This window comes from Moschus berezovskii, chromosome 18, assembly GCF_049115385.1.
Source record: "Moschus berezovskii isolate FMDL1 chromosome 18, NW_MosBer_1.0, whole genome shotgun sequence".
Classification (NCBI taxonomy): Eukaryota; Metazoa; Chordata; class Mammalia; order Artiodactyla; family Moschidae; genus Moschus; species Moschus berezovskii.
In genome coordinates, this window is record NC_142477.1 from 76,317,084 (window position 1) to 76,341,283 (window position 24,200).

General features: G+C 44.4%; 1 protein-coding gene across 1 annotated transcript in view; it reads right to left on the reverse strand.

Moving 5' to 3' along the window:
• DOCK2 (dedicator of cytokinesis 2) overlaps nt 1-24,200 on the reverse strand; it is a 473,020-nt gene that overhangs the window by 279,486 nt on the left and 169,334 nt on the right. The window contains exon 26 of the mRNA XM_055421792.2: nt 13,426-13,574. Coding sequence (XP_055277767.2) covers nt 13,426-13,574 — 149 coding nt within the window. The remainder of the gene's footprint in view (nt 1-13,425; nt 13,575-24,200) is intronic.

Consider the following 24,200-nt stretch of genomic DNA (forward strand, 5'->3'; position numbering starts at 1 on the left):
TTCTAGTTGGTGCTGAGTTCTAGTCAACTGTCAACAAAAACTGTCCACTAATTTTCCAGGTGGCTCCCCTGATAATAAATGACCCGAAGACCATCTAGTAAGTTATGCCAAACATCCACTTGCTAAACTTGCCAAGCAAAGATCAGGGGTGCCAAACACTAGCCTAGGAATTACCACATGGATAAGGCTAACAAGCAACCCTGGTGCGCGCTGTCACGTGCAAGGTCCTCGTGACCAGGACAGGCGGCAAGACTCCCCCGTATTCTCAGTCCCCACAGCTTCATCCTTGGTTAGTGCACGCTGATATGGTTGAGTCAAGTAATTACCCAGTAACTCACTTAGTAGGAGGTTCCAATCACCTCCAGACAGATTGGGGCAGTTAACAGAGTGGAATTCTCTAGTAAGGCTAGTCATTTGTCTGTGAGTTTTGTCATTTTTGACTGAAAAAGCAGAGAAAACCTCTTATGTATCAGCAGCCCGTCACACTGGAACTGATGTACTTTGGGAAATTGCTCACCCTCAAAATGCATTCTTTAGAAGTGAGCAATCCTTCCTGAAACACTTCAAAGTAAGCTTATTAAGAAAAATATTGTTAGGCCTATAGAAAAGTTGCAAAAAAAGTAAAGAAAATTCCTATGTAGCCTTCATCCAGCTTCCCTTAATGTTAACATCTTAATGGTAGCGTAATCAGAGCACAATTATCACAGCACAACATTTGTATCAGTACAGTATTATTAACTAATCACCAGTTCAGTTCAGTCACTCAGTCGTCTCCGACTCTTTGCGACCCCATGAACCACAGTACACCAGGCCTCCCTGGTAAACTCCTGGAGTTTACCCAAACTCATGTCCATTGACTCAGTGATGCCATCCAACCATCTCATCCTCTGTCGTCCCCTTTTCCTCCTGCCCTCAATCTTTACCAGCATCAGGGTCTTTTCCAATGACTCACCTTTTCGCATCAGGTGGCCAAAGTATTGGAGTTTCAACTTCAACATCAGTCCTTCCAATGAACACCCAGGACTGATCTTTAGGATGGACTGGTTGGATCTCCTTGCAGTCCAAGGGACCCTCAAGAGTCTCCAACAAAACATTTCTATTCTAATTTTGCCAGTTTTCCTTCTCATGTCCATTTTCTGGTTCATGACCTAATTCAGGACCTACTTTGAATTCAGCTGTCACATTTCCTAAATCCCCACCAATCTGTGACGGTGCCTTGGTACTACCTCATCTTTCATGACCTTAAGTTCTGAAGAGCACCCATTGGCTGTTTCATAGACCACCCCCTGCTGGGGCTGGGTGAAAGCTTTCTCATTTTGAGACTGATGTACATTCCTGACAGGACTGTCTAGGAGAGCAGTGCTGTGTCCTTCTCAGTACAGCTTCTCGGGAGGCACAGGGTGGTCATGTGCCCTTCCTGGAGACGCTCCCTTTCACCACCTGGCTAAGGGAGTGCCTGTCAGGTTCCCACACTGTGAACTTACTGTCTTTCCTTGGGTTATTGGCAGGTGGGTGCTTTGGGAGGATACTCTGAGACTACACAAATATTGTTTCTCATCAGGCTTTTGTCCATCACCTTTAGTATCCATTGGTGGTTCTTCCTTGTAACAATGATACCCAAAATGTTTGCCTAATCAAAAGAGAGCTTTTTATAATCTTTAAACCTTATTTAAGACTCAAAGGCCAAAAACTACTGAGTTGAAAGATAGTAACCTCCCCGTCAAATGTGCCTTTCCCACAGCTGTGTGGCTTAGACATCTGGTTTAGGAATGGCACTCAAGCAAGTCCAAGGCTCTCAAGCCTTCATCCCCATCCACTACCTATGCAGGGGTCTGGGCTCTCATCCTCACTGGCCCACACAGGCCTTCAAAATTCTCCACACTACAAGGAAAGAAGTTATTGCTAATCAGTGAGAATTGCCATGGGAAATGAAACAAATTTCTTTATCTCTGTTCGAGGTTGGGTGTTTAGTTTGCCTTTGAATTGCTACATCCCTGGAGCATTCTTTCATTGGCCAGTCTCACGAGAACCTTTAGACGCAGCAGATCCAGGATCACTGGGGAAAAGAGGAGGTACACAAGCAGCCCCCCTGAACCTGCGGGATCTGCTCATTTCTTTGAATTTTCTTTGAATCACAGACAATGGCATGATGGTAAATGTTTATCAATTTTCTCTCCAGGACGAGAAAAAATAGAAGTCTGGATATTAAGCATTTGTCAATTTTCTGGAATGAGTACTTCCTTCATGGTTGATTTCAAGCTACCAATAATGACATTGCTGAACCCAGAATTGGGAAGAAATGGGCTGCAGCAGAGCATTAAATATTAACATCTATAATGTTAAATATCTGTATGTATTTCTACCATACAGACACAACAGATGTAAATAACCTCAAGCTCATAGATAAGAATAAAGTATGGTAAGATAATTAGGATGTGATACTCCTGAGTATATATTTATTATCTTTGATTTCAATATCATTTATTAGTTGTAGATATTTATATAAAATTTTAATGATGGCTATAAATGAGAAGGGGACGACGGAGAATGAGATGGCTGGATGGCATCACCGACTCTGTGGATATGAGTTTGAGTGAACTCCGGGAGTTGGTGATGGACAGGGAGGCCTGGCGTGCTGTGATTCATGGGGTCGCGGAGAGTTGGACACAACTGAGCGACTGAACTGAACTGAACTGATAATATAACAAATAGGTCACAAACTTCCTAAAACTTTAACACTTGGTTCTCATGAGCTGGTACAAGCCAGCTCCAGCACACTGTCCCAGACAGTGGCTGTCATGAGCCCCATGGTTCTGGAATACCCCAATGGAGCCCCTGAGATGCAGGCTGATGCCCTCTCCAGGCCCTCTAGGAGCCCTGGTGAGGTCCAGGTGCCCTCAGGTGATGGCTCTGATCCAGCAGCAGCATCTGCGCTCCTTGGCCAAGCCCCCGTGATGCCTGCAAGGGCTCCAAAGCATCTGGTTCCTGCCAGGGCCGCTTGCGGTCTGCCTTAAGTGCCGATGGCGTACCGAATGCTCCCTAAGCCTGGGACCTGTTTGCCATTCTCCCAGGAGATCACTTGGCCCTTAACAGTTCTTAAAAGAATTACAGGGATGTTTCAGAAGCACCCTGGAACAGTGGAAAGAGCATAGGAGGGAAGGGAACTAGTGAAGGAAGAAGCTAAGTCACGTAGATCCAGTAGAGATTACCCACTGAGTACAGTGCTGCATGCTTTCACAGATGTTCTTGTAATCCTGGCACACCCACCCAGGGACACAGCAACCCTATGTTTACCAGGAGATTACTTAACTTCCCAGGGTTCCCCAGGTAATCAGAAGCAGAGTTAGCACACGCCCCAGCTCTGCTCACCCCTTTAGCTTCAGCATGTGGGGTAGTACACATGGTTTTTTCTGTTGTTTGTGGGATGGATGCATGAATGCAGCCTAACTCCAAATCTCGTGCTCTTACCTCCAGCAGGCAAATGATGCTAATAAAGTGTTAAGTGGTAGTGTGTCAGTGAAGTCATGGAAGACACAGTGACGTGTGAAAGGCTGACTTTGGAGTGAGATAGGGTGAGTCCCTGCCAGCTCTGCCTTTTACTAACTCTCTGACCTTAGTTAGGAATGTCACCAAGCTTCCCACTCTACGCCAGTAGAATGGGGATAATAAAACTAACCTTGCCATGTGGCGGCCAGAAACAGAACATCTGTGATGTATGAGAGAGCTCTTTGCAGGTTGAAGGGCACCCAGAAAGAGAGTGTCCCATATGTCACCATCCATGACACTGCCATGCCATTCCACTGGCCTAGGAAGAGGACATTTAACACCACAGATGCACAGGAAGAGCAATAAGCAAATAAAAAAATGGCCTTAGACACAGCAGAAGTATAGGAGTCTCATCTATTTCAACTTTAAGTTTAAGCTTAATTGGCTGTTCTGTTTGGAATGCCTCACAGACTAAAGAATTTCAGCAAGTCCTGTCTTTCTGCCTTTCATGTGATATATGAGGGAGCAGATAGGTTAGAAGAAAACCCCTCTGCTTTTGCAGGGTGATATTGATCCTGGGAGTTAATTGATAATGCAAAGAGGCAGCATCAGCCTCTCTTCAAGCCTGCATCAGGCAGGCTGCCTGGGATTCACAGGAGCCCAGAATTTCAGAGGAAGACAGCCAAGCACAGCGGGGGCAGGGCCTGCTTGTATCACACATGGAAGGTCCAAGCAGCACTAGACCAAGAACACCCCCGGACAGATGACTCCCTGTGCCCACCTCAGGCCCTCCCCCACCCAGGGGACCTTAACAGGACTGGAGATGCTAATGCCCTCTGTGAGGAAGGGATGTGAGGGTGAGTGGACGTGTTTGTGTGTTTTAAAATACATACACCCAAATTCACACATGTGTATTCAACATAGTATCCGAATCGCCTGAAGCAGGTAGAGAAGGTAGGGGAGTGGAAGCTAGAGATAAGGACAAAGGTAAGAAACACACACACACATACATGAAACCAGAGAGGGCCTCGTAAAGACCGCTGAGGAAAATGTGTCATGAAGTGTGTGATTAATTCAACCTCTGCACTTGATATCCAAAGTGAGAGTTGCTCTGTCGTGTCTGACTTTTGTGAATCCATGGACAATACATCCATGGGATTCTCCAGGCAAGAATACTGCAGCCTTTCCCTTCTCCAGGGGATCTTCCCAACCCGGATATCAAACCCAAGTCTCCCATACTGCAGGCAGATTCTTTACCAGCTGAGCCATCAGAGAAGACCAAGAATATTGGAATGGGTAGCCTATCCCTTCTCCAGTGGATCTTCCTGACCCAGGAGTCAAACCAGGGTGTCTTGCATTGCAGGCAGATTCCTTACCAGCTGAGCCGCCAAGGAAGACAAAAAGAGGAAGGCGCACACCCTCTCAGCACTCAGAGTGGAAGACCCGATGGAGAAGTCAGGCTCTGCCCCTGATGTGGACAAGGCATATGCATTCACTTCTCCACTCCTTTAACAGATAGCCAGGTTCACACAGGATGCACAAGGGGAAGGGGAGGGCTACACGGCAGAGCAGGGCACTCCCAGTTACAAGGCAGATGGGTCCACAGAGGATGATAACCCTGGCGTGAGCTTTATGGACCACAAGAGAGGGCTGTGGAGGAGGGCTGGAGACAACTTCCCAGGGACAGCGACATTTCATCTGACTGCCGAACAGTAGGTAGGCTTCAGCTGGCAAAGAGAGGAGGCAGTGCACTCTACAATGCAGACAGCACACGCAGCAGCCTAGCAGAGAGAGAGTGTGGGCACTTGAGGGAATGAAAGAATTTTAACGGAGTGGAGGCTGGAGAGTACACGTGGACTCGGCAGGAGGCAAGGCAGGAAGTGTGAGCTCTGTGAGCGTGAGGGGTGAGGCGTGCTCTCGGGCACCAGTGCTCTGAGCCTGGCAGGAGACAAAGCAGAAAGCAGAATACAGAGCAATCAGTGCTGTCATGTCAGTCTGAACACACGATCACGAACACAGAGAAGGAAGCCCTCAAACTGCCTGAGGACGAGGCGTGTAGAGAGGACACGAGAGCAAGAATGCAGGCAGGAATCAGTCCCTGAGCCGGACCTAAAAGGAGTTTGGGAGTTTACTCACATAAACAGAACAGGAATAGCAAAGGACATTTCAAGCGTGAGCAGAAACCCTCTCTACCAGTGTCTAAGTTGATGAATAAGTTCAGTTCAGTCCAGTCGCTCAGCCGTGTCCGACTCTCCGTGACCCCATGAATCACAGCACGACAGGCCTCCCTGTCCATCAACAACTCCCGGAGTTCACTCAAACTCATGTCCACAGAGTCGGTGATGTCATCCAGCCATCTCATTCTCCGTCGTCCCCTTCTCCTCCTGCCCCCAATCCCTCCCAGCATCAGTCTTTTCCAGTGAGTCAACTCGTCGCATGAGGTGGCCAAAGTATTGGAGTTTCAGCTTTAGCATCAGTCTTTTCAATGAACACCCAGGACTGATCTCCTCTAGAATGAACTGTTTGGATCTCCTTGCAGTCCAAGGGACTCTCAAGAGTCTTCTCCAGCACCACAGTTCAAAAGCATCAATTCTTCGGCGATCAGCTTTCTTCACAGTCCAACTCTCACATCCATATGTGACCACGGGAAAAACCATTGCCTTGACTAGACGGACCTTGCTTGGCAAAGTAATGTCTCTGGTTTTTAATATGCTATCTAGGTTGGTCATAACTTTGTTCCAAGGAGTAAGCGTCTTTTAATTTCCTGGCTGCAATCAGCATCTGCAGTGATTTTGGAGCCCAAAACATAAAGTCTCACACTGTTTCCACTGTCTCCCCATCTATTTCACATGAAGTGATGGGACAGATCCCATGATCTTTGTTTTCTGAATGTTGAGCTTTAAGCCAACTTTTTCACTCTCCTCTTTCACTTTCATCAAGAGGCTTTTTAGATCCTCTTCACTTTCTGCCATAAGGGTAGTGTCATCGGCATATCTGAGGTTATTGATATTTCTCCCGGCAATCTTGATTCCAGCTTGTGCTTCTTCCAGCCCAGCATTCCTCATGATGTACTCTGCATAAAAGTTGAAAAAGCAGGGTGACAATATACAGCCTTGACGTACTCCTTTTCCTATTTGGAACCAGTCTGTTGTTCCATGTCCAGTTCTAACTGTTGCTTCCTGACCTGCATACAGGTTTCTCAAGAGGCAGGTCAGGTGGTCTGGGATTCCCATCTCTTTCAGAATGTTCCACAGTTTATTGTGATCCACACAGTCAAAGGCTTTGGCATAGTCAATAAAGCGGAAATAGATGTCTTTCTGGAACTCTCTTGCTTTTTCCATGATCCAGCAGATGTTGGCAATTTGATCTCTGGTACCTCTGCCTTTTCTAAAACCAGCTTGAACATCTGGAAGTTCACGGTTCACGTATTGCTGAAGCCTGCCTTGGAGAAGTTTGAGCATGACATTACTAGCCTGTGAGATGAGTGCAATTGTGCGGTAGTTTGAGCATTCTTTGGCATTGCCTTTCTTTGGGATTGGAATGCAAACTGACCTTTTCCAGTCCTGTGGCCACTGCTGAGTTTTCCAAATTTGCTGGCATATTGAGTGCAGCATTTTCACAGCATCATCTTTCAGGATTTGAAATAGCTCCACTGGAATTCCATCACCTCCACTAGCTTTGTTCGTAGTGATGCTTTCTAAGGCCCACTTGACTTCACATTCCAAGATGTCTGGCTCTAGGTGAGTGATCACACCATTGTGATTATCTTGGTTGTGAAGATCTTTTTTGTACAGTTCTTCTGTGTATTCTGGTCACCTCTTCATAATATTTTCTGCTTCTGTTATGTCCCTACCATTTCTGTCCCTTATTGTGCCCATCTTTGGATGAAATGTTCCCTTGGTATCTGTAATTTTCTTGAAGAGATCTCTAGTCTTTCCTATTCTGTTGTTTTCCTCTATTTCTGCATTGATCGCTTAGGAAGGCTTTCTTATCTCTCCTTGCTATTCTTTGGAACTCTGCATTCAGATGCTTGTATCTTTCCTTTTCTCCTTTGCTTTTCGCTTCTCTTCTTTTCACAGCTATTTGTAAGGCCTCTCCAGACAGCCATTTTGCTTTTTTGCATTTCTTTTCCATGGGGATGGTCTTGGTCCCTGTCTCCTGTACCATGTCACAAACCTCTGTCCATAGTTCATCAGGCACTCTATCTATCAGATCTAGCAACATAAGAGAAGACTCTACACATGGACATCACCAGATGGTCAACACTGAAATCAGATTGATTATATTCTTTGTAGCCAAAGATGGAGAAGCTCTATACAGTTAGCAAAAATAAGACCAGGAGCTGACTATGGCTCAGATCATGAACTCCTTATTGCCGAATTCAGACTTAAATTGAAGAAAGTAGGAAAAACCACTAGACCATTCAGATATGACCTAAATCAAATTCCTTATGATTATACAGTGGAAGTGAGAAATAGATTTAAAGGACTAGATCTGATAGATAGAGTGCGTGAAGTTGATGAATAAAGATAGCATAAATCCTAAACCATTCATGACTCTCAGTGGGCCTTAGTAAAACTGCTCAGGTTTAGTCAATGGGCTCAAAAGGCTTTGTTTTTGTTTTGTTTTCAAGCTGATTCTGCAGGTTCTCTGCCTTCATGATGCAGATACACTGAACATGATCCCCTCTTCAGAATCGGGAGTCACCTTTACCCACTTCGTGATCACTATGCAGGGTATAATGTGACAACTCTCCTGTCTGTCAGAGAAATGAAACATACAAGTGAAAAGCCTGATTTAAGGGGAAGGGGCAGAAGCCAACTCCCTCCAGGTCTGGCACAAGATTGAATTTTATGAGTTACTTGGCAGCTGGCAAAGCATAGAACGAAGCCAGTTTGAAACCATCTTTCAAAGTAACCTAAGTTGACAACTAAACTTGCTCAGGTGAGGGGGAGGAAAGCAGTTAATACAGGACTTAAGGCAGAAGTCAGGCCTTTCCCCCTTCACCTGAGCCTGTCCCTCTCCTATGTTAAAGTGCAACTCAAGCAAGCTGAGTGAGGGAACGTAACAGGATCATTAGGAAATATCAAGGGACTTCCACGGTGGTCCCTCTGCCTGCCAACATCAGAAACACGGGTCTGATCCCTGGTCTGGGAAGATCCCACATGCCATGGGACAACTAAGCTCATGTGCCACAACTACTGAGCCCACTTGTGCACCTACTGAGTCTGTGTACCCTAGAGCCTGTGCTCTGCAAAAAGAGAAGCCACTGCAATGAGACGTGTGCATATTAAAATAAGAGTAGAACACGCTTGCCACAACTACAGAAAGGCTGCATGCAACGAAGACCCAGCACAGTCAAAAATGAATTTTTAAAAAAAATATATATGTATATGTATATCAAGATCTAAGCTTAGGCAGACAACCCTTCCTGAATCATAAGCCACCCAGCATTACAGTGAAGAAGGCAGTAATAGGAAAACATAGCTTCCTCATGCCAGGCCTGCTGTGCTGGGCTGTAATTACACAAACAATGACAACCTATTGAAGACAAGCATTCTTTCCCATTCCTCAAACACACAAGGTCCCCCAAAAAGGAAGCTCAGCAACCTGCACTGTAATTACTAAATTTCCACACGTGGCTCTGCCCCTTGGCAATGGTTCAGGAGGCAGGTATAGCCCATGCTTGAGCTGGAGAGACAGGCTATTCCATGGTGCCAAGAAAAAGTCAGTTTAAAAAAAGATGGCTATGTTGTTATCAACACAGAGGATCCAAGCAACCAGAAGAAAAATCCAGGGCATTTACCCTGGGCGTCCTTCTCGTTTTTTTCTTCCAAATTTCCAATTTTGAGAAGTTGGTGCCTGAAGAAACCAAAAACATGTCTGATGGTTTGGATTTTCAAAGTCAGATCTTCACACAGGCCATGTCCCCACTACCACATAAAAATGAGCTGATGAGCACAAATGAATGCGTTTGAAGACTTTGCCATTTTACGGTTTATTAAACGCCATATTGGAAGAGGAGGCGGTTTATAGACTGGAAAGGGCTCTTCAATTAAGAAGGTAAAGAACTGAGGATGAGCCCAACTGTTCTTCCATTACTGGTGAATATTGAAGATTAAAAAATTAGGTCACATTAGAGCAGTGGCTCTTACAGTGTAGTCCTTGAACCAGCAGTATCCATATCATCTGGGCATTTGTTAGAAAAATAAATAATCAGGCCTTGAAGCCGGAGGTAGATGCCTCCCACCCCTGCCAAGTGAGCAATTGGAGTCCATTCCCTGCAGGCACAAACTCCAGAATATCAACAGCAGGACAATCGAGGTGGGGGAGGGCAGGGCTTCCCTGCTCAGTGGTTAAGAATCCACCTGCCAGTGTGGGAGACACAGGTTTCGATCCCTGGGTCAGAAAGATCCCTTGGAGAAGGAAATGGCAACCCACTCCAATATTCTTGCCTAGGAAATTCTGTGGACAGAGGAGACTGGTGGCCTGGCGGGCTATAGTCCACAGGGTCACAAAGCATTGGACACAACTGAACAACTAAACAACAACAGGACAACAGCAATCAAGACATGAGGCTGGGCCCTGCCCAGATCAGAGACCTCATAGTTCTCATTCCCAAAGTCAAGGAGACCTTCCTAACCAGAAATTTCCTTGGAGGTCAAAAGAGGAGTGATGCTAAGCTAACAACAGGCCTCTTCGCTGGAATCCATTTCGGCTGAGAGAGGCATACACACACACACATAAGAGGACCCTGAGACAAACCAAATAAGGACTCAGAACCGGGCAAATCAAAATGATTGACCAAAGGAAACCTGGAAGAAATGCCCCATGTAAGTGATTTTAAATACCACAAGGGAGTGACTCTTTCCATGGGTCTGCCTGCATCTATATTCCTTTCCTCCTAATAAACACTTTACTTGTTTCACTACTTTCTGTCTTTGTGGGAATTCTTTTCTGCAAAGCCAAAGGACCAGGGCCTTGTCACTGGCCACTGGCCTAGTGGCTAGGATTCAGTACTCTCACTGCCACGGACCAACCTCACCCTCTGGCTAAGAACCTCAACCTGCTTCAAGCTGCTGCAGGCAGAGGAGACCCCAGATCAGCCCCATTCTCCAAACCTAATGATCAGAACCCTGTTTTCACAGCTCCTCCAGGTCACTCACGTCTAAGACCTTCTGCACTAAAGCTGTGGTCCTCCACCCTGGCTGCCTATCATCGTCACCCCATGAGCATGTTATCGCGATGCTCCGGCCAACGCAAGTCAATTGAAGCACAGCAACTAGGACTGGAGCCTAGGCACAACTACTTTTCAAAAGCGTCTCCTGTCATGTAATGTGCAGCCAGAGTTGAGAGCTTCCATATGCTAGAATAAGAGAGATCTGGATTAGATACTTCAGGACTTCTGATTTTTGGTTTAACTCTAATAATGGTTACTGAATGGATCTTCTTCGTGGAAGAAACCGTTTTTGAGAAGAGGAAGGAGAGATTTCTGTCTTCATGAGCTGGAGAAGTTGGGTGTGACGCTCACAGACGGTGCCAACACTGTGCCAAACCCAATGGTAGCAATACTGTTTACCCACTTGCCGGCAAAGACAGCTGCTCGTCCTGGGAAAGAGGCGGGTCAGCCCTGTGTTTGGAAGTCATTACCAAACCGACACACTCAAAGGCGCTGAGTAGCGACGCCAGCCCCACCCCGAGTACAGCTGCCACCAGCCCCCAAGGGGGGCACTCGTTGGCTTTGAAGTCCCAAGTACTCGGGGTGTGTGAGAGAGCAGCCTCTTCTCACCAGTGTCTGGTGTTTCCCAGTGTACAAAATGATGACAACCTGTCAGGATAGAATTCTAGGGGCCCACTCCCCTGGGACAGGCCGAGCCTAGCATTGCTGCTTAACAACCGATTTGCGAACTGGGGCCATCCCTTTACCCAAACCAGGAAATTGACAGAACACATGATGAGTGTGTCCACAAACTGGGGTACACTAGTGTAAGCCCAAGTATCTAGAATTGTTCCCTATGAAGAGGGACCTGAGCACTACTATATAAGAAACATTGGAAACTTCTCTTCAACAGGAAGAAGCCATATTCTTTGGGAAATTTCTGGAGATACAGTGGGCCAATCGTTACGTTTTTTACTTGTGAGAGTAAGAGCAAACATTCCCTAAATTTTTTTTAAAGATCAAACAGCAAAGACTGGAACCAGTTCAACAGCCAGCTAGTGAGCATGCTGAAGAAAACAACACCATCATCGTAACTTTCTCACAGATTGAAGTGTAGGCACCCGAGCTTTGGGGCATTATGCTCACTCCCCACAAAAGAGACAGGATAGGAAAATACAAGAGGGAAAAGACCATGCTTTTGTATCCTCAGTGTTTATAATTATGCAGACTTTGGAGTCTGACAACCTGGGTCTGAATTTTCAGCCTTCTATTTATCTGCTGTCTGGCCTTGAACTTTAAGTCTGTGAATTTCAGGTTTCCATTTGTAAAATGAGAATGATAATCTTTAGCAGTGATCAATGTGTGAAGAAAGAAAGCTTGGACTGCATTTAGCAAGTGCTTACAGAACAGCAAATAAAGTAGCAATGGTGATCATTATTTAATTATTCACTTTTGAATAGTGAAGTTGAAGCTTTCCTTCTCTTGAGAAGGCTTCCTTGACGAAAATGTTTACACACACACACACAAACACACACACAGTCTGTGTAGTTCCAGTTCCTAGGATGCATCTAGATCTTAGTCATTGTATTTTATAGTCACTTTTTGTTTATATATTTATAAGTATTTTCTTAGGAAAAAAGACATGCCTCTGTGTGCCAAATGCCTGGCATGTACCTAGTACATCATATGTACAAATGAATGGATGAACCTACAAATGAGCCAGGGAAAAGCAGCCAGGATGGTAAAAGTGGAAAAGACGAGCCAGAAGAGAGACAGACCAGGAAACTGACAATAATGGTGGACTATTGGATATGAGCAGGAAAACATACTGTTTTGCAGTTTTCTAATATAGTTAATCACAGATCCAATTCATCTAGAAAGCCCTTCTCAGTGAATCTGAAGGGAGGAGAGAGGATGGACACACAAACACTCAGGGAAGACTTACTGGCTGTCTGGGTCTACCTGGTACTCTGAGAGCAGTCCATCTAGGGACAGACACTCCTGGACATTATTCAAGGGTGAAGTAAGGTTGCAGATGAACCTGAGTCAAACCAAGAATGTTCATCTCCGTCTTCAAGTCTCAAGAATTCTAGTCCTGTGTTTAATCACTGCTTCTCAGTCTTTACTGTCACCACCACTCTATCTTCCTCATTGTCTTCTGCAGACTCTGCCCTTTGGAAGCCCTCTACTTACTCCCACCAAGACTTTCCTTTCGGGCTCAAGCTTGCCTGGACTCTGAATGATGTCAACCAGTATACACTGGCTTCACTGCCACGGCCATCTCCCTAGCACCATCTTACTCCTCAGCCTACCTCTAGGGTCTGGGCCTGAGCAGTCTGTTCATCCAGAAAGAGTCTTAACCATCTCACCACTGTGGGAGGTGACTGAAGAAGGAAAACCAAGGAAAATCAGCCCAGAAAGCGGGTGAGTGAGTTTTCTTGGCTATGTAGGCATAGAAAAATTTCCTCATTTCCATCCCTACAAGTCAGGGTTTTAATAAATGAACAATTCATCTAAAAAGTCTGCAGTATGTCCATACCCACACCCTAAGAAAGCCTATCCAACAAGGAATACGGTGACAAAACGCTACACGCTTAGCTCTAGTCCCCAGGCCGTCTTGAACAGATGGGGAGTCAGGCACTGGAAAATAAGCCCGCTGAGCAAGCCACTGACTTTTATCTTTAGACATCAACTGCTATTCATCAGCATCAATATTTCAGAACTTAATCAGCTGAGCGCTAGCCTGAGTTCAGGACGTCTGCATGGTCATGAAGACTCACCGCGTCCTGACAGCTGAGGACCTCCAAAATGCTGTTGAGTAATTCGACACAGTACTTCTTCTCCTGGACCTGGTGCTGCGTGTCATCCTTCTGCTCCAGCAGCTCCTTCAGTTCCTTGGTAATGACAGGAAGCAGAATGTCCCGGCATTCTGGAATGCAGACAGTTCAGAGGCATATGAGCTCGCTTGCTTATTTTAGTTTCTTTTCTTTCTTTTCTAGATAACGTTTCATTACATAAACAATTCATGAATATATCCTTCTTTAAAGATGTAAATGTTAGAAATTAGGTTACTATTTTCTTAGATAATTATGTGCAATTCTGGCCCTCCGCCCAAATCCCACTCTCAAGAGGCAACCAACGAGTTACTGTATTCTCGCACATGCCTGTGTACATACATATGAACCGTGTGTGTGCATGTGGGTGTACACTGGTTTAAAACATGTAGCATCATTTTGATTTGGCTTTTTATTTAAGTGAAACATATCACACTATGATGATAATCCTTCAAGATCATTTTTTTATGTTTTACATACACATGTATCAGTATAAAAAACATGGCATCGTTTTTGTTTTGTTTCCTTTTTATAAAAGAGGACTATACTGTATGTATTGTTCTGTACTTTGATATTGTTTTAGTCACCAATGGTTTTTGGAGCTCTTTCTATGTTATTATATATAGGAATCAACGTTAAGTTTTGCAGCTGTTTTATAGTATGGATATATTTATTTAGTATGGATACATTTGTTCCTTTGTCATACCCTTATTGATAGACACTTTTCACTAGCTTAAACAGTAAAAAAAAAAATGAACTACTTCCTACTTCCTTATGCACCATGGCTTTCATTTTAAATAAATTAAAACCTTTGCAAAGAAGGGTAACTCTCTTGGCACTGCTGTCTCAGGAATTATCTGGAAGGTTCTGAAATCCTATGCAGCTTTCTTTCTATATTTCTCTTAAAACCAGCAAACCTTGAGGGAACTGAAAATTCAAAAACATTTCAAGTCATCCCCGCCTAGATGCTTCTAGCACTAAAACGTGAATCATAAGCACCAATTTTATTTTAATTCAATACAGCAATTAAGAGTTGAGCATCTCTGATGTGGAAGGCACTATATTTCTGGATATACAGGGATAATATATGGTTCTTAGCCATTAGATACTTAAAACCTGACAGAGGAAGTCAGCAACAATACAAAGAGCAAAGGCAGAAGACAGAATAAGGTAAACGCAGGAGGAAGTATTCACCATCTCTTGTTCTGTCAGCCCAGGATCTACACCTTCTTCTGGCACAGCTTCCTGGTCTCACCCTGGGGAGCCAATCTTCGATAGAATATGATCCCAGAGATATTGTCACCAGGCTCCCTGCCTTCCTCTGGACAAGGGCCAGGTTCAGTTCAGTTCAGTCGCTCAGTCATGTCTGACTTTTTGCGACCCCATCGACAGAAGCACGCTAGGCCTCCCTGTCCATCACCAATTCCTGGAGTTTACTCAAACTCATGTCCATTGAGTTGGTGAGTCCCAACCATCTTATCCTCTGTCGTCCCCTTCTCCTCCTGCCTTCAATCTTTCCTAGTATCAGGGTCTTTTCCAATTAGTCAGTTCTTTGCGTCAGGTGGCCAAAGAATTGGGAGTTTCAGCTTCACCATCAATCCTTCCAACGAATATTGAGGACTGATTTCCTTCAGGATTGACTGATTGGATCTCCTTGCAGTTTAAAGGACTCTCAAGAGTCTTCTCCAACACCACAGTTCAAATGCATCAATTCTTTGGTGTTCGGCTTTCTTTATAGTCCAACTCTCACATCCATCCATGACTACTGGAAAAATTATAGCTTTGACTAGATGGACCTTTGTTGGCAAAGTAATGTCTCTGCCTTTTAATATGTTGTCTAGGTTGGTCATAGCTTTTCTTCCAAGGAGAAAGGGACCCTATTTATGATATCCCCTTGATTTGAACCTCGAGGAAATTTTAAAAACAGTAATTGCTGACACTGCTAACATATTGAGTGCCTACAATGTGCCAGGTGTATTTTAAGTGTCTTGCACGGATTACCTCCATTCACGTTCCCAGTGCCTATAGGAGGCAGGTGGATACTGTCATGTCTCCCCTTGTGTTGATGAGGAAGCAGAGGGACAGACTCCTGCCCAGTCGGCACAGATGGTAGGTGGTGGCCCCGTCTGACTGCAGAGCCTGTGCTCTTGGCCACCAGACAGAGGTTATTATCTCTCCGGGAGCTCACCTGTCTGCACAGGAGCGCCCCAGGAAGGCTCCCCACTGGCGGCGGCTGCCTCCTCTCCCAGGGCTACTCTGAGTCTCCTCGCTCTGAAGACTGGTTCCCCAGCTTTTCCTCTTATTCTTGGACTACTCCTTATTATCCAAATACACTTATTTTTACTTAAATTTACTGGAATAGGTTTATGTTGCTCACAGCCAAAGATTTCAACTTGCAGAATTATCAAATGCCATGAGGGCTTCAGAAGAGAGAAATAACCTATGGCTGGAAGGTGCATAGAAGTTTCATAGGCTGTGACAGAATCACATCCCTTCCCTCAGAGCACCAAACTCAGTTTGTAATTAAATTCTAACCAGTGTAATTAATTAATGCCCATTCATCCAACCAAAGTGTAAGCTTTGTGACAGCCAAATTAAATCTCAAGTGTCCAACACAGTATCTGGATCATAGTAGCAATTCAGTAAATCTTGCTGGAATGAATAAAAGAGATGTCATTTGAAATGGTCACTGGTGAGTGAATAATATTGCCTTTGGTAGAGTGGAGATTTAGAGGACAGAGGGTGGTTAAGAGCACAGGGAGCAAGATATGGTACACACATGCTACAGAATATTACTCAAACACATAAAAGAAGAAGACAGTGCCATATGGAGCAGCATGGATGCGACTCGAGATTATCATGCTGACTGAAGTAAGCCGGCCAGAGAAAGGCAAATACCATGTGACATCATTTACAAGTGGACTCTAAAATATGGCACAAATGAACACACCCACAAAACACAGACACAGAGAACAGACTGGGGGTTGTGTAGCAGATGTGTTGAATAAACTATTATATACAGGACAGAAAGACAACACAGTTCTACTATAAAGCACAAGGAACTATATTCGATATCTTGTGATAACCCATAATAGAAAAGAATGTCAAAAAGCATGTATGTATATAATTGAATCACTTTGCTGTACAGCAGAGACTGGCACTACATTGTAAATCAACTATACTCCAATAACAATTTCAAAAATAAATAATAGAGTACATGGACCTGGGTAAGTAGAATAGGCTCTTGGAAGTAGAATAACAGAAGAGGATACTGAAAAGGAAAATTCTTAAATTCAATGGTAGGCATAAAGTTACAGTTTGTGACAGTCACTCAGTGGTGTCCAACTTTAGAGACCCCATAGACTATGGCTTGCCAGGATCCTCTGTCCATGGAATTGTACAGGCAAGAATACTGGACTGGGTAGCCATTCCCTTCTCCAGGGGATCTTCTGGAACCAGGGATAGAGCCCAGTACTCCCGCATTACAGGCCAATTCTTTACCATCTGAGCCACCAGGGAAGCCTAGAATAATAGAAGATAATATTGAAAAAGAAAATTCTTAAATTCAGTGGTAGGCATAAGGTTATAGTTCTATGGAAAAAGAAAATTATAGGCAACAAAATTTTGATTTGGTTTTGTTCAGTACTATAGATATAATCAAGGGTTACAGGTTAATGGTGCTTTATACAGTTTTGCCAAGAGAACGCACTGGTCATAGCAAACACCCACTTCCAACAACACAAGAGAAGACTCTACACATGGACATCACCAGATGGTCAACACCGAAATCAGATTGATTATATCCTTTGCAGCCAAAGAGGAAGAAGCTCTATACAGTTAGCAAAAACAAGACCAGGAGCTGACTGTGGCTCAGATTATGAACTCCTTATTGCCAAATTCAGACTTATATTGAAGAAAGTAGGGAAAACCACTAGACCACTCAGATATGACCTAAATCAAATCCTTTATGATTATACAGTGGAAGTGAGAAATAGATTTAAGGGACTAGATCTGATAGAGTGCCTAATGAACTCTGGACGGAGGTTCGTGACACTGTACAGGAGACAGGGACCAAGACCATCCCCATGGAAAAGAAATGCAAAAAAGCAAAATGGCTGTCTGAGGAAGCCTTACAAATAGCTGTGAAAAGAAGAGAAGTGAAAAGCAAAGGAGAAAAGGAAAGATATAAGCATCTGAATGCAGAGTTCCAAAGAACAGCAAGGAGAGATAAGAAAGTCTTCCTAAGCAATCAATGCAAAGAAATAGAGGAAAACAACAGAATAGGAAAAACAAGAGATCTCTTCAAGAAAATTAGAGATATCAAGGGAACATTTCATGCAAAGATGGGCTTGATAAAGGACAGAAATGGTATGGACCTAACAGAACCAGAAGATATAAAGAAGACGTGGCAAGAATACACAGAAGAACTGTACAAAAAAGATCTTCATGACCAAGATAATCACGATGGCGTGATCACTAACCTGGAGCCAGACATCTTGGAATGTGAAGTCAAGTGGGCCTTAGAAAGCATCGCTACGAACAAAGCTAGTGGGGGTGATGGAATTCCAATTGAGCTATTTCAAATCCTGAAAGATGATGCTATGAAAGTGCTGCATTCAATATGCCAGCAAATCTGCAAAATTCAGCAGTGGCCACAGGACTGGAAAACATCAGTCTTCATTTCAATCCCAAAGAAATGCAATGCCAAAGAATGCTCAAACTACCGCACAATTGCACTCATCTCACACGCTACTAGAATCATGCTCAAAATTCTCCAAGCCAGGCTTCAGCAATATGTGAACCGTGAACTTCCAGATGTTCAAGCAGGTTTTAGAAAAGGCAGAGGAACCAGAGATCAAATTGCCAACATCCTCTGGATCATGGAGAAAGCAAGACAGTTCCAGAAAAACATCTATTTCTGCTTCATTGACTATGCCAAAGCCTTTGACTGTGTGGATCACAATAAACTGTGGAACATTCTGAAAGAGATGGGAATACCAGACCACCTGACCTGCCTCTTGAGAAACCTGTATGCAGGTCAGGAAGAAACAGTTAGAACTGGACATGAAACAATACACTAGTTCCAAATAGGAAAAGGAGTACGTCAAGGTTGTATATTGTCACCCTGCTTATTTAACTTATATGCAGAGTACATCATGAGGAACACTGGACCGGAAGAAGCACAAGCTGGAATCAAGATTGCCAGGAGAAATATCAATAACCTCAGATAATGCCAATGACAAAAAGCCTCTTGATGAAAGTGAAAGAGGAGAGTGAAAAGGTTGGCTTGAAGCTCAACATTCAGAAAACAAAAATCATGGCATCTGGTCCCATCACCTCATGGGAAATAGATGGGGAAACAGTGGAAACAGTGTCAGACTTTATTTTTTTGGGCTCCAAAATCACTGCAGATGCTGATTGCAGCCAGGAAATTAAAAGAAGCTTACTCCTTGGAAGGAAAGTTATGATCAACCTAGATAGCATATTAAAAAGCAGAGACATTACTTTGCCAACCAAGGTCCGTCTAGTCAAGGCTATGGTTTTTCCAATGGTCACATATGGATGTGAGAGTTGGACGGTGAAGAAGGCTGATCGCTGAAGAATTGATGCTTTTGAACTGTGGTGCTGGAGAAGACTCTTGAGAGCCCCTTGGACTGCAAGGAAATCCAACCAGTCAATTCTGAACGAGATCAATCCTGGGTGTTCATTGGAAGGACTGCTGCTAAAGCTCACACTCCAATACTTTGGCCACCTCATGCGACGAGTTGACTCACTGGAAAAGACTCTGATGATGGGAGGGATTGGGGGCGGGAGGAGACGGGGACGACAGAGAATGAGATGGCTGGATGGCATCACCAACTTGATGGACATGAGTTTGAGTGAACTCCGGGAGTTGGTGATGGACAGGGAGGCCTGGCGTGCTGTGATTCATGGGGTCGCAGAGTCAGACACGACTGAGCGACTGAACTGAACTGAACTGAACTGATTTGGACTTAAGAAATGGTTGGCCTAAGGACTTTTGAGAATACAAGGTGTTGAGTTAGCCATTATCCTTTGTTCAGAGAGATAAGAAAAGACTGTATAATATCTACATACTAATTACCATAAAATTTAAGTTAAATCTTTGCTTATCCCACATCTTGTCACCATAAAGTTGAAATTTTGTCCAAGTCTCTTTATTAAAATGGCTAAAGAAAATTCCTGCAACGTTTACTTAATAATTCATTTTTAAATGTTACCTTCTAGAAGATGTTAGCTTGTAACTTTGAAACTTTTTGTTTGTTGCAGGAAATTGTATGTGTAAGAATGGTTGTTATATTGGGACTTTCCTGGTGGTCCAGTGGTTAAGAATCTGCACTACCAAAGTAGGGGTGCAGGTTTCATCCCTGGATAAGGAACTAAGATCCCATATGTCACGAGGCACAGCCAATAAATACATACATAAAGGTCCACAGAAATGGTGTATCATTGATCCAAGATGGCATTTACCTAGTGTCCAAGTTTGAATGCACACCAAAACCTAATTGTCATTATAAGCAATAAGAATCAAAGAGTAACCTTTCCTTGCTATCAATACCTAGGTTAGAAATCTTCTTTAAAAATTAAAGAACGATGTTATGGGTAAAACTGAGTTCATTTAAAGTTTGCAACCTCTGTCTTTGGGAGATGGGCCTCACCAACTTCATGAAAATTAACTCCCTTCACTGATGTTGTCATAATTAAACCCCACCAGAAGAATTGTTCTTTCTTTTATTAAATTAGGTAAGGATTATAAAGTCTTCCTTTTTGAAAAGCTTATTTTGCTTGTAAAATAGAGATTACAATAAAGGAAATTTAAAACAACAAAAATCTTGTTCTTCCACAGTTCTCTGGGCAAAGGGAGTCATAAGAATATCTTTTTCAAAGATGACTCATATCATTGTGCAGAGAAGGCAATGGCACCCCACTCCAGTACTCTTGCCTGGAAAATCCCATGGACGGAGGAGACTGATGGGCTGCAGTCCGTGGGGTCGCAGAGTCGAACACGACTGAGCAACTTCACTTTCCCTTTTCACTTTCATGCATTGGAGAAGGAAATGCAACCCACTCCAGTGTTCTTGCCTGGAGAATCCCAGGGATGGGGAAGCCTGGTGGGCTGCCATCTATGGGGTCGCACAGAGTCGGACACGACTGAAATGACTTAGCAGCAGCAGCAGCAGCAGCATGGTCATTAGAGGAGAATCCCAGGGACAGGGAAGCCTGGTGGGCTGCCGTATATGGGGTTGCGCAGAGTTGGACACGACTGAAGTGACTTAGCACAGCAGCAGCAAGTCATTGTGGGCTTCCCAGGTGGCATTAGTGGTAAAGAACCTACATGCCCATGCAGGAGACATAAGGGATGAAGGTTTGATCCCTGGATCAGGAAGATCCCCTGGAGGAGGGCATGGCAACCCACTCCAGTACTCCTGACTGGAGAATCCCATGGACAGAGGAGCCTGGAGGGCTACAGTCCATGGGGTCATGAAAAGTCAGACACGACTGAAGCAACTTAGCACACACACATTCCACTGTAGCATGCAGAACAGCTGGAGGAAGAAAAGGCTGAAGAGCAGAGACCAGAGACTATGCTACTGCAGTAGTCCAGGTGACGGCAAATGAGAACACAACTGCTGAATTCTACCTCCCTGCATTCCTACCCTCTGACACAACATTCTTATTTTCTGTTGAAACTAAAGATTTGGCAAGAGCTTAAAGAAAGATCTGGAGAAGGAAATGTATGGTTTTGAGTTTAAAGCATAAAAAAACAATGTTTTAAAGCCTAAAACAACAGAATTTTGTGATCCAAGATTTAAAATCATTTAAAACCTCTACATCTGTAAATGGGAATTCCCAGGTGGCTCAGTGGTAAGGAATCCACATGCCAAGGCAGGAGACACAGTTTTGATTCCTGGGTCAGGAAGATCCCTTGGAGGAGGAATAGGCAACCCACTCCAGTATTCTTGCCTGAAAAATTCCATAGGCAGAGGAACCTGATGGGCTACAGTTCATGGGGTTGCAAAGAGTCAGACACAACTGAGTGACTAACACACACACACAGGATCTACAGAAAGGAGATTTGTCAGGGTAGGCAAAGAGTTAATCTATTGAGGCAACTAATTAACTCATTCCTTCACTTCACTTAGTCAGTCAGTCTACCGGTTATTGAAGGTTCCCTAAGTGCCAGTCTCTATTCTGGGATGGGAGAGAATGCCCATCACAGCAAGAGAGTCAACAGAGATAAGAGGTAGACTTAAGTAGACGAGAAAGAACTGATGCCTTTACTTTCTTGGAATGACAACTGTCATTGGCCATAAAACAGAGCAGCAAAGTAGTAAAGGTCAGGTTTTTCCTTTGAAATTCATTCTGGGAATTCCTTGGTGGTCCAGTGACTAGGATTCTGCGCTCCCATCACAGGGGGTCCTGGTTCAATCCCTAGTCAGGGAACTACATACCACATGCCACAGCTAAAGGTCTCACGTGCCACCACGAAGACCCAGCACTGCCAAATAAATAAAACAAGGATAATTTTTTAAAGTTCATTCTGCTGGTATTCTAGCTGAGATACTTCAGCCAGATCTCCGTACAAAGATATGGGTGTAAGGGAAAGGGCCAGTTGAAAGATTTCAGGTGTTCATGAAGACTTCCTTGAGAAGTACCAGACTTTACATTCTACTTAAAATGGAGCTAAATTATTAGATTCTCATGAAAAAATACAACAGTGAGTTCTCCATCACTAGAAATATTTAAAAAGTAGGTAACTGAGCTGCTCCTGAGGACTTCCCTGGTGGCTCAGATGATAAAGAATCTGCTTGCAATTCAGGAGGCCCAGGTTCAATCCCTGGGTTGGGAAGATCCCTTGGAGAAGGGAATGGCTACCCACTGCAGTATTCTTGCCTGGAGAATCCCATGGACAGTAGCCTGCCAGGCTCCTCTGTCCATGGGATTGCAAAGAGTCAGGTATGACTGAGCAACCAACACACATGTAGCTGCTTCTGAGAAGGGACAATGAAGAGGCAGTCAAAGTATCAGACGCAGGGCTAACAGAGTGCCCGTTAAGTCCCACCCAAAGCTCTATGGTTCGGTTCATAAAACAGTCTGAAAGGGAGTGGCAGGAAGGCCTTGACAGTGGATTCTGCCTTGTTCACGCACCACTGAGGTCGTGAGGGCGCTGGGCCAGGCCACAGCAGGGCCAGTGGTCTTTTGATCTGAAAGTCACCCACTTCACAGGTTATCAAGCCCAGCATCCCCACAAGATGAGGGCCCTTGGTTCTGAGGGACAGCAAGATTTTAGCTGAGGAAGCCATTAATAGTGTGACCTGCTTTTCAGAAAGTACTTTGTCTTCTCGTTAACCATGATTTCTCAGAAATGTCTGGCTCTTCTGTTTTGAGATGAAATAATTTTTCTCATTTGTAATTGGAGCTGTGAAATCATATGAGTCTGTAAATCCTCAGGAAGCAGCATTTCTAAATTGTGACTTGATTGTGAAGCAAAGAAACAGAAATGATTTAAAAGATAAATATTGCAGGGCCTTAAATCAATGTTTATATGAAGGGGCAATGAGCATCAGAGACCTACAAACCCAGCCTGGGAAACTGAGCCCAAACAAGGCTGGACGCCTGACATCAGGTGATGACAAGTTCAAACTGTAATTCAGACCAGGCACTTAGGAACCTGCAGAGCTACTCAACTCTGTATTGTCACAGAAAGGAGTTTTCTTTTGTCAAAGTGACTTGCAGAGACAAAAATGCAGTGTTTCTGGGCTCTGAATTCTTCCTTTTCAGAGAAAGTTTTATCCTTTGGCAGAAGGTGTCATTGCCTGAATTCATAAGTCTCTTGAAGTGTGATATGTTTTTGCAATAATTTCACAACTCAGGGACACTTCAAATAAGACGGCCTTTTTCACCGTCTCCTTCTCCCCGCTATCAGCTCCATGGAAAGATCATCATGGATCCTTTGTCCACTTTGGGAAACCACCTTGAAGTGCATCAGGCCACAGATACACCTGCGATCACAGCCACAGCTGCAGCCCCAGAGGAAAATGCTCCTGAGAACAACGGCTGAACTCGCCGTCTTCCCCCACGAGACCACGTCTTCTCCTGTGCTCACTCTGAGCAAAGACTCCCCCTGGCACACAGTCCACCAAGCAGACTTGATTTCTTCTTCTATCCCCAACATCATCTCCATTGAGAAGTCAAATCCATTTAACCCCCGGGCCAACTTCCTGTATCCTCTGTTCCAAGTCTCCCAAAATGATCCCCTCTTCCAACTTCAGCAGCAGGAATTTCTCAAAACTCAAACCTGACCACAGGACTCCCCTCATGAGGAGCTCCAGTAGAGCCTCTCCGAAGGCTGTGGGTGAGTTTCATGCTGTGGCAGAGCTGAAGGCCCTCAATTGGCAGATATCACTTAGCCTTCCACCCTCCGCCTCCCACACCACTCCACCATAGCCTCGCTGCCCCTCCTGTGGCTCAGTTTTCACACGTTGTTTTCTTTGCCCAGAATGTACTTATCCCATCCATCTTCACCTGACTAACTCCTCCTTGCCTCTGAGGTCTTAACTTAGTTGCCAAATCCCCTATGTCAACATTTCTGACACCCCAGCTCTGCTGGGGTAAACCTGTTCTCTGCTCCTGTAGCACCCGAGCTAGACTTGTGTCTCCGCATTTCTCATACTATGTGACCATGTCTATGTAACAGGACA